This window comes from Diadema antillarum, unplaced genomic scaffold (assembly GCF_040938485.1).
Source record: "Diadema antillarum isolate AM-2024a unplaced genomic scaffold, OU_Dant_1.0 scf00000207, whole genome shotgun sequence".
Classification (NCBI taxonomy): domain Eukaryota; kingdom Metazoa; phylum Echinodermata; class Echinoidea; order Diadematoida; family Diadematidae; genus Diadema; species Diadema antillarum.
Genome location: NW_027271096.1, coordinates 1,183,636 through 1,194,913, shown reverse-complemented (window position 1 = coordinate 1,194,913; position 11,278 = coordinate 1,183,636). Strand labels below are relative to the sequence as shown.

Sequence of the window (11,278 nt, the reverse complement as noted above, 5' to 3'; positions counted from 1 at the left end):
TCTACTAATATTGCTACATTCTCTCAATCCTTATGTTTATGAAGGTGAACTTGTCCTTTAAAGCTCCAGACAATTAGGAGATATTGAACTACAATGGGCTGAACAATCAGTAAATGTGAGTAATGGTTAAATTTCCTCAATAATACAATAGTGATTAACATAATCTAATATTGTCATTAATATGGTATCAAAGCTTTGCTCTAACAACAGGGCAAACAAAAAATTGATGACCTCACACTGAAAACTTTTTGCCATTGTGAGCTGAATCTGTATGAGAGCAAAACACGGCAAATATAATATCATAGTCCGGAATTGTTTAACTCCGATGTCATCTATAGTATAAATCTATTTGGGATGACAGTCATTACGTAGATTGGTTCTTCTTTTGTGTGTTTGTGATTCCTGACAGCAAGATGCCAAAACGCAAACACAGGCAGGTAAAAGTCAACAACAACAACAAAAAACAACCCAAACCTTTTTCTTCATGGTGTTAGCACAAAAGTGTGATGTCATAGCCATTCATTGCCATAGAAACTGGTTCTAAACAAACTCACCTGGCCTGGTCTATGAACACTGTTGTTGCTAACCATGATCGCACCTGGTTCCAACCCAAACTATAACAAAAGACTGTAACATCATCACTTCAGTGCATTAAGGTGTAGATGGTTTTCAACTATGTTACTCCTTGGCAAAAATTAAATGTGAAATGACAACTCTTGACATTTTCTAGCTCTTTTCTCCAGATTTCTCCTCTGACCTGGCTGCTGCCTCCCTCGCTTTCTTTCGACTCTTCTTGGACTCCCGCCCCGATTTGGGCGGTTGCTCCCCTCCCTTGCCCCCTCCCCCTGCGCCTCCGCTGGCCTCGTCTTTACCCTTTCCTGGCGTCGCCTTCTTCTCCTCCTCCACTCCCGCCTTCTCTGCCCCACCCTGGAGCCTTTCTGCCCCCGAGGGTGGGGAGGGGGTGTGGTCCTCCCGCCCCAGCATCTGTGATAGCGAGTGTTTCCTCCTCCCTGCTCCCTGCTCTCCTCCACCGTCATCCGCCTCCAACACCTTCTCCTACAGCTTCAACATCAGATTTCCCCTTCTGGATGAGTAGCATAAAGAATGAATTGGGAGAGATATGGTATCTTTAACATTATTGACAGCACTGTTCAACACTAACCACTGAAGATATCATCCTGATTACTAATCAGAAACTTTTCAATCCAAATAAACAGAACTTCACAGCAATCCCATCACATAAACATTTAACTACAGCAGCTGAATATGTGTCACTAAGTAGAATTAAAAGCTTAGCTTCTATGATGGTTCCAAATCACAACTGTCTTAAACCTATTCTAACTGGGCTATTTGAGACCAAGTTTTTACTCTGGGGGGGGGGTCAATGTTCACCCCCCCCCTTCAGATCTTGGCCGCCGATCGTGCAATCGCCGCAAAATTTTGCCTGAACATAGAGCTGGATGTCATCTACAAGATTACATGGTCATACAAAAGAAAAATTTTGATTTTCTATTTCTAGTAAATTAATTATGCAAATTTACGCATGAAATCATATTTTCACCTATAACTTCATTAAAAAGACTGAATGATTACTAAATTTTTGTGTAAGAGTTCCTCAAGACACATTGAACAATTTTCTTGTAAAAAAATAGCACAATCAAAATCAGTTTCTTTTGTTTTTTATTGTTTTTTTAATTTCTTATGTATTTCAATGTTTTTTTGACCTTTTGTTTTCTATTGTTTTTTGGCCAAAATTTGTTGCAGGCACTTTTTCAAGCTTATCTACATTAAAATTGATTAATTTCAATGGTTAAAAGTTGAAATAATCTAATTTATATCAATTTAACCAAAAAAACACAATTTGCATCGGATTTGCACACGATATCATGAATTTGAGCCATTCTCGGGTTGACATGCATATGCAAAACATTACGTAACTTCAGAATGGTGTACCCGGACATCGCAACTTTGGTCTCAAAATATGCGGGAGACTTCAAAGAAAAAAGTCATGAAAACGACGCGGCAAAATCTTTGCGCGTTGCGGAATCGCGGCGCGAAATGTCGAGGGGGGGGGGTCAAATTGACCCCCTCCAGTTAGAATAGGGTTAACCGCATGCTAATCTCTACCAACTTCAGTGATGCCTACGGCAATTGAACTTAGCAGATCTATTACTGTACGATTTGTTTTTTTCATTTGTACACAAATGGCACAATGAAAAATGGAACTTCCATGAAACTTCCCTTTGACACTGATTCATTTGCATACTGTAAAAGTGGATATTTTCGCGCGACTAATTTTTCGCGCTTGGCCAGGTAAGAAGAGTTTCGTGTGTTTTTAATTCCGCGGAATAAAGACATCAGCTACTGAAACACATGGCATGCAAAAATATATGCGTGCTTTTATTTTTCACGCTAGCCTTCTGGTTGCGCGAAATGCGCACAAATTTCAACACCGCGAAAATTTCCACTTTTACAGTAGTCAAAAATACTTGACAAAATCCCATCCTGATATATTAGTGTTTGTGCTACTATAATACATCAAACACAGCAGAAAAGATTAAATATGTCATGGCACTTTGTTTCAATGATTGTTACTGTCAGCCTGCTCTTTTCAATGCAGTTTTACAAGAATATTGCTGATCTTAAAAGTATGCATTCAGTGTTAATGTACAGTACTTTGAGAGCAATTTTCATTTGTCTACATCAGCATTTCATTTTAGCAGATGTGACAGTCGTTCCTGTATACAGGGTAAACATCTTCACTCAGTTTGTAATGGTAACAAAGGAAATACAACAAAAGAAATGAGAAATTATCATCTGCTGACTCCTTTGCCCAGAAATATCTCACAAGCACTTTGGGAGTGAGTAACCATGGGAACAAAAGGGAGAAAAATATTGTGAGATTAAAAACTATACCTTGACAATGTTTCCTAGATCCCTCTTCATGGCGTATGCATCCTCCCCATCAGCATAATACTTAGGCTCGATGTCACTGATTCTGTAAGAAAGCGATATTTCAATGGTTACTTTAATTGATTAAAACATTTCACTGTCTTGCATAAAACTGCATCAAAGATGAATAAGTATGAAGTTTTGTCTTCATTTAAAACCAACAATATGAAGTAGCAAACTACACACAAATATATATGAAAACAAGGAAAAGCAGAAATTACGCGGTGCGTAATATATGTCCCCGCCGGAAGTAGCATTTAGTAGCAATATGCACAATATAGGTAAAAAGATGAAGGTCAAAGGTCAAAGAAGTCAAAGGTCAAAATTCTATGTAGAAGTTTTGAAGCCCTCACCTAGTGCCATCACATAAAGCAAACGGAATCGAAATCGGGTTAGAAATGGCGAAGGAGTAGCATTTTGTAGGCAATGTGCAATATAGGTCAAAAATCAAGGTCAAAGGTCAAAGAAGTCAAAGGTCAAAATTCTGTGTCGAAGTTTTGAAGCCCTCACCTAGTGCCATCACTTAAAGCAAACGGAATTGAAATCGGGTTACAAATGGCAAAGGAGTAGCATTTTGTAGCAAAATGTACAATATAGGTCAAAAATCAAGGTCAAAGGTCAAAGAAGTCAAAGGTCAAAATTCTGTGTAGAAGTTTTGAAGCCCTCACCTAGTGCCATCACATAAAGCAAACGGAATCAAAATCGGGTTAGAAATGGCGAAGGAGTAGCATTTTGTAGGCAATGTGCAATATAGGTCAAAAATCAAGGTCAAAGGTCAAAGAAGTCAAAGGTCAAAATTCTGTGTAGAAGTTTTGAAGCTCTCACCTAGTGCCATCATATAAAGCAAACGGAATCAAAATCGGGTTAGAAATGGCGAAGGAGTAGCATTTTGAAGCAAAATGTACAATATAGGTCAAAGGTCAAGGTCAAAGGTCACAATTGAAATTCTGTATAGAAGTTTCAAAGCTCCCATGTAGTGCTATCATATAAAGCAAACAGAATCAAAATTGGGTTAGAAATGGCGAAGGAGTAGCATTTTGAACGTTTTGATCACACACGGACGCACACACGGACGGACACACGGACGGACGGACGGACGGACACACGGACACACGGACACACGGACACACACACGTACGGAGCCCGTTTCATAGTCCCCTGCTCGAACTCGTTCGGCGGGGGACAATAAGCGAAGATGACAAGTGTTAACACAACACATCAATGAGGAAATGGGAACTAATGTAACATTTTGCAACCATTACCATTGTGCAACCTAGGAACATCAATAATCTTAATGCAAAATTTTCCATTTCAAAAAAATGCAATTTCTTGTGTAAACCAACCTTCCCTTATCAAAGTCACATGATGTCATCCTAAATAAGATATAAAAGAGAAGTGGAGTGTTGAAGTATTCAAGATTTGTAATTTCTGAATGATGTCCTGAACATATTCACTGGCTTCAAAACATGTAGTAAAATTGCCAACTTCAGTAGAAGTACTTACGTGAACTTGAGTGTATTTTGGTAGAGATGCAGGGCAGCCCGATTGCTGAAAAGAAACAGAAAAAAACACTTCATTCAATAACTCATACTGAACTTTCCTTGGAACTCCCATGTGAAAATTAGAAACTATGACTGCATATTCTCAACGTCTTTCTGTGACTGAGGTTAAGACATTTATCACATGAAGCAGTACGTCCCACAACCAGCACAGGTTCAACAACATCACTAGTATTTTCTAGATGAGGGGAGTCAAATTATTGGTACAGTGCATAAGACTCAACTCCTCCAGACCCATGAAAATGTGACAAGCCGTCATCAGGCTAGAGAAATTTATCATTTACTTCCTTCGATCACATGTAGAATGACGTTGACCTTTGTTTCTGACCCTGCCTCAGGCATATCGAAGTATGTAACTTTTATGGTCTGCAAATATCTTTAAAAGTTTGTGCACAGAATGTATGCATCCCATATTCAAGCACAGAAATTCACAGGGTTGCAAATTGGAATACACATTACATACAGTATGGTAACATATACAGTATATGCATTTAACATCACAGTAAGCCTCCGAAGCTAGCAAAATGGTTGTGCTAAGCAATACTACAGAACTAATAGATGGGTGAAAGGCAAATGAAATTCTGTGTACCAGTAGTCTAAAATTATAGCCTACCTGTTCTTTGATAATTGTGTGCAGTGTGGGTGTTAGTTAAACATGTGTATATGCTTATCAATAGTAAGACATGATATTCATCAGGGGTTGCAGTTCTTACCTCTTCCTGACATGAAGTGAGACGTACTTAGCATTGAAGCATTCCGTCATGGCCAGGGAAGCCTGGTTCATAAGTTTCTGTGCCAGGCCTAGCCGTCGGTGGGACCTCTTCACAGCCTGAAGGCACATCACAGGAATAAAATGAGTCATTATTAACCCGCTGAGGATGAGCTCATTTTGCTATAACAAGCAAGTCCCACAGACCCCTGCACAAGTACACTTGAGACTAGTCTACAATGGGTTAAGCAAAAGATGATTTCTCAATTAAATTCATCCTCTCATCCCCTCTGCTCCATCCACTAACACTGCCCTCCTCAGTGTTCATTGCAAACTGAATTCTTGGGAAAACTGATCTCTGATCTCAGTTTTGGGAAAACTGATCTCAGTCGGTGGCACATCCTTCTCTAATATCTCCCCCACAATCTGTCAAATTGTCAAACTTCAGTAAATAATCCAAAAAATAACTGGCGAACATACAGTTATAATTATAACATACAAACATAACAAACATAAATTGCCTGTAGTTATCTTTTTGATGATTGCTTCAGGTACGACAAAGGGGAAACAACTTACACACCTCTGTGTCTCATATCACATACTCTGATGAATTAAGACTTACCAGCGATGTAATGTGGCCATGTGGTACTTCGTCTGGGTCTTCTTCCCTACAGAATGGGAACAAAGTAAAGAAAGCTGGACTAGTGGTACTCAGATACAGCTGCAACAGACTCATTTTAATATACAAGCAGATTACAATTTCACTTCTAACACAATGTCATGATCTTTCTCATCCCTACAATGCTCCTTCTTGAGATTAACTTATCATCGTCCTTCATCATCATTCTTTCCCTTTCACAAATTTCTCCACTCCACATTTTACTTATTCATAAACAAATTTAAAAAGTGGACAATTTGGCCATGCTCTTGCATCTACTCACTCCTTTGCTCAGCTTCCTTTTCTTTATTATCATTATTATTATTATATATATATATATATATATATATTTTTTTTTTTTAGGGGGGGGGGGGAGGGGCTAGCATTTTTCTCAAACAACAATTATGACCATTTTCAGCAAATCTGCAGAAAACTTTGATTCCCTGGCTGGTAATAATCAATCCATTAATAAACTACATGTCTGTTAGAGTACATCATGATAATCAAGCACCACAAATACTGTAACTTTCAAGGGCTTGCTTAGAGTACTAAAAGATTTGATAGGTCATTTGGTTCCTTTTGGCATCTTTGACTATCTTTGACTGAATTCAATTACACTGTACTTCATAAAGTTCTTAAGTTCTGGTTTAACTACCTTTAAGCCAGGATCACATGAATTTTTAAAACTACATTGTGAGTAAGTACATAATTAGTTTTTTAATGTTGTTACCATTGTACATGATTGGGTAGCAAACTACAAGACACAATTTGCACTTGTAATACAGAGAATATCATTTACTGTCTAAATAATCCCTTGAACACTTACATTTTAGCCAGGACATAGCCTACTATTTTGCCGTCCTCATCTTCTGCAACATAAGACAACTGGGGCCAGGACAAGCCGTGGTAGAAGTAGTACTTCATCTGGTAGTTCTCTGGAAGACACAGCAGGTTGCAGTGCTGCATATTCATCAAATCCTCAGGCTGGGAAAAAAAAGTTTCAACCAATGTAGTCACATTTGTAAAGGCAATGCTTTACTATCTATCCCCATCACTTGCACATGAAGACTAAGAAAGTATAAACTTATATCTAGCAGTCTTGAAATCTGATTTTTATACAATTTGATTTTTTTTTTAAAAGCTGTTTAAATCAACATGCAAGCAGCATCTAGGGTGCCAAACTACTGTAAGCCATCTGGTGAATGAGAAAAATTAGGACAAATGGGGTCTACCAATGTAAATGCTGTATTTTGCACAAATCAAGAGGATTTTGAAAACAAAAAAGTTTGTAAATGTCTACATTATGGTTATAAAGCAAGTAACTACACATTTTCGGGCATAATTTGTTGAATTGTCTTCCTGCAGATCTCCAGTTTTCTTGCGGTGTTGACTACAAATAGAGAACTAAGGCAAGCCCTCAGCCCCCATAATTCAACCATAATGCCGTCTTAAAAATTTGACCTCCTGCTACATGAAGAAACCTAAATTTATATGATTTTGCGCAAGGTCGACATCGATAAATGGGCAAGTCCAAGATAAGGTCCCCTCAGAAGGCAAAATTTCATCTTTGCTCAATATTGACATGTTTGGTATCATTTTGAAGCTTATGAGTTGAAGTTTTGATTTCCATGGAGGAAAAAATTACATTACGTAAATTTATGCAAATTTCAAGGGCTTCATTTGCATAAATGTGAAACACAGCGTTACGTATGGGACATTTAAAAAAATTCATATTAATTCAAAGGAAAGCAAATGATATTTGATTAATATGTGGACATAAGAAGTTCATCAAATAGTTTAACTTGGTATGAAAATTTAGGGATTATGCAAATGATTATGCAAATTAGCTCGTGTCCTATCATGAGATGTCCTATACGTAACAAATTGAGGTCATTTTTTAAGGTTTTTTCTGAAATTGCAAAGGTTATATTAATGCCCTTTTGGAAAGTTCTAATCTATCGTTTAGAGAAATTAAATACCATAGAAAAAGGAAAAAACAGTAAAAGAAATATTTTTTATTAGGGAGTTAAATAATGTTACATATGGGACAAATGCGTTACGTATGGGACATCCTCATATACTGTATATTGCATGTGAATGCATGTAGCTAGCTGGGAAGGTCTCTCAGTACACAAATGGTCAATCATCCTGAAGAAAGCATCCCAACATTGTAGCTACTTTTTGAGTTATAGACACTTAAAACAATACATGTACTTGACTGAACAATTTTCAGAAAGGGGGAGGGGAAAATGGCAAAATACACAATGAAAAATCAGCATTAAAGGGATGGTATAGTTTTTTGTAGAAATGGGGATTCAGTTTTCAACATTTAATGAGATGATTGGAAACCAATTATATGAATTACTAAAGAGCATACAATCCTAAGACTAGAGGAATTCAAAGTTTAGTGATGGAGATCCAATTTGAAATGGTTGTGATATATATTAAAAAGTTATAAAGTAAAATTATATTTTTTTTATTGCAAGTGATACACAAATTGTCCTTATTCGGTTTTCAATAATAGCCACGACAAAATTCATGGGTATACATACTGAGGTGTGACTCGAATCAATGACCTGACTGATAGACAGACATCATATATACTACTCGATCACTGGAGTTCCACGCAGCAGGTATTGCTTATTTATAAAAATTAATATTTCTTGTGTCAAGTTGTTTTTTATTGAAACGAAATGGCAAACTGCCCTTCATCAGTGGAAGTAAACACTTTAAACTATTCAATTTTTCAGTAGTAACTATCCTGATAAAAATAGGGCATACATACTCAAGTTGGTCATAAAAATATAGAATATGATTAAATATGATTATGATGGTCAATATTTGGGGAATCTTGTTCCCTTGTCAATCTGGATCAGTATTTGAGTAATTTCAACTGATTCCACTTCCATAATTATGCAAAAATTTGTTTATGGGTATTTTGCAAAATTATTTTGCAAAATACCCATAAACATGTCTCTCCACACACTAAACGAATGGGGGACAAAGGGCACGCATACTCAGGTTGGTCATAAAAATATGAAAATATGATTGAATATGATTAGGATGGTGAATATTTGGGGAATATTGTTTCCTTGACAATCTGGATCAGTATTTGAGTAGCTTCAACTGATTTTACTTCAATAATTATGCAAAATACCCATAAACATGGTTCTTCACACACTAAATGAATGGGGGACAAACTGTCCCATACGTAACTGTCCCATACGTAACACGTCATGTCTGTCAGAACCTGTAATTAGAGCTTTTTGCCTAATGACACGAAACTTACCTGTGATAATCTTGAGTGTTATGACTTTCATCACAGTGAGTTACAAGTTGTAGAATGAAATACTTTCAGAGAGTTTTGAGGTTGAAAAAAATGTTCAAAAAAACAAAATTTTTCTAGTCCCATACGTAACGGCACATATTTTCTCTTCTAGAATATAATTGTGAAGGTCATTTTTCTCCATTTTTTGCATGATTATACTTCTCCTAGATATCAATCACCATGATAAAGTTTAATATGATCAAAAGCCATTAACACTATTTTTCAGGTCATAAAAGTCTCTGAATGTCCCATACGTAACGCGCGCGTTATCTTGGACTTGCCCAAATATAAAACCTTTGCACGGCCATGGCCATGGGAGGTCAAACCTTGGTTGGTGTGGTTGCCAATACTTTGAGTTTTTTTACTGTTTCAATAAATAACGATTAACAATATGATCCATCTTAACTAGATGTCACTCAATTAAAATTTCAATAGAAGCTAGACCTCCGCCTCTGACCTTAAATTACAATGTGTAATTTAGGTAAAATTTGGTCATTATTGGTACCGTAAATTAGTTTACTTTACATGGCCAAAGTAAGAGTAAGACAAAGAGTCAAAGTAGAATAGGACAGTAATGATATCATGCATGGAGACATTATAACATGCCAGAAAAACGTTCTGTAAACCAAATACTAATAAGTGTCAATTTGACAAACTCTTGTTAAATTACTAGGCGTTCTGCCGTTAGATCTAACCGTTGAGTTAACGTATTTTGTTAGCATTGCATTTCCACACTGTCAAATACACGTCCAGCCAGCACATTATGCAATTAATGGGACTACACTTCACGTGATTGTAAAGATGGAAGTATTCACGCACACATTCATACACACTTTTAAGTAAAGGCTTACTTACCCTTGCACATCGGATATTCATCGTGGTACGGATGGCTGTTACTCAAAATTTTAAAATAATAAATGCGAGTTATAATGGACAATCCTCCCCTAAATTTCAGAAACAAGCAAGATGTTTTTCCACTCTCGTGGGACTCGACAAGTGGACTCGACTGCGGTCGCAAGGTCATTGATGGTCACTAGGTGGCGCCTTACAACTTTCGGGGGGGGGGGGGGGGGGGGACGGAGGACGGCATATTTTGAAGCATTTTGTCCGACAACTTTGTCGGACAAACTTAATTTCCTCTCAGTCAATCAGGGGGGCATTTCATGAAGCATTTTGTCCGACAACTTGTCGGACAAAATTTGCTCTCAGCCAATCAGAAGCAAGGATTTCAGTAGCTTTTAACAGTTTGTCAGACGAGATAGCTGACAAATTGCTTCATGAAATGCCCCCCATAAGCAAGGATTTCAGTAGCTTTTAAACTGTTCGTCAGACAAGATGTCTGACAAAAAACTTCATGAAATGCCCCCAGATCACAAAAAAATTTTGGGAATTTGAACATAACCCTACCCAGTGGAAAACTATACATGACAAGATAATATTGGTATAATATTAAGCTTCATATGTCAGATATGAGATCAATTTTCATATTTTTCGAAAAGTAAGCTTCACAGGATAAGCAAATGAAAATAACTGCAACCACACTGGACAAATGTTTCAACGATTGCCAAGCAAAAGAAACACATTGTACAAACAGGATAATTCAGTTGAACTGATGTTTTGTTACCATCATAGAAAACACAAACAAAAATTTAAAAAAAACTAACAAAATAGGACAAAAGCCCCAAAATTCTCATGAAAAAAGAAAATATCTTTGTTATATGGCATTTTTTTTTAAATCAGTACTATTCATACCAAAGTTCCACTGCATACATCAGACATGGTCATCACACCTCATTCCCTTTCTATTAATAGCATACAAATGTGCCATTTGGTGAAAACATTGACACTTTAAAATGCCATTACTTTTTCATTTCATATCCTAATCTGATGCAATTTCTACCATTCTGTCTGACTGATTGTACTCTATTCATTTAAGTCAACTTGAACATGGAGTTGCACAATTTGAAACCATGGAGCAAGCTAGCTCCATGTTGAAACCATTTACATGTATACATAAGTTAAAGAGGAAATCCACCCAAAAAATGATAAAACTTCAAAGAAAAAAAAAGAAA

General features: G+C 36.9%; 1 protein-coding gene across 1 annotated transcript; it reads right to left on the bottom strand.

The window, feature by feature from the left end:
* Positions 1–509: 509 nt before the first annotated feature.
* On the bottom strand, positions 510–10,192 carry LOC139724122 (N-alpha-acetyltransferase daf-31-like). The gene is made up of 7 exons (XM_071635324.1): positions 10,062–10,192; positions 6,705–6,862; positions 5,843–5,888; positions 5,225–5,340; positions 4,456–4,500; positions 2,917–2,998; positions 510–1,056 (listed from the first exon to the last, which is right to left on the bottom strand). Exons 1-7 carry the CDS (start codon positions 10,080–10,082, stop codon positions 727–729), a joined length of 798 nt encoding a protein of 265 aa, XP_071491425.1. The 5' UTR covers positions 10,083–10,192; the 3' UTR covers positions 510–726.
* Positions 10,193–11,278: the final 1,086 nt, after the last annotated feature.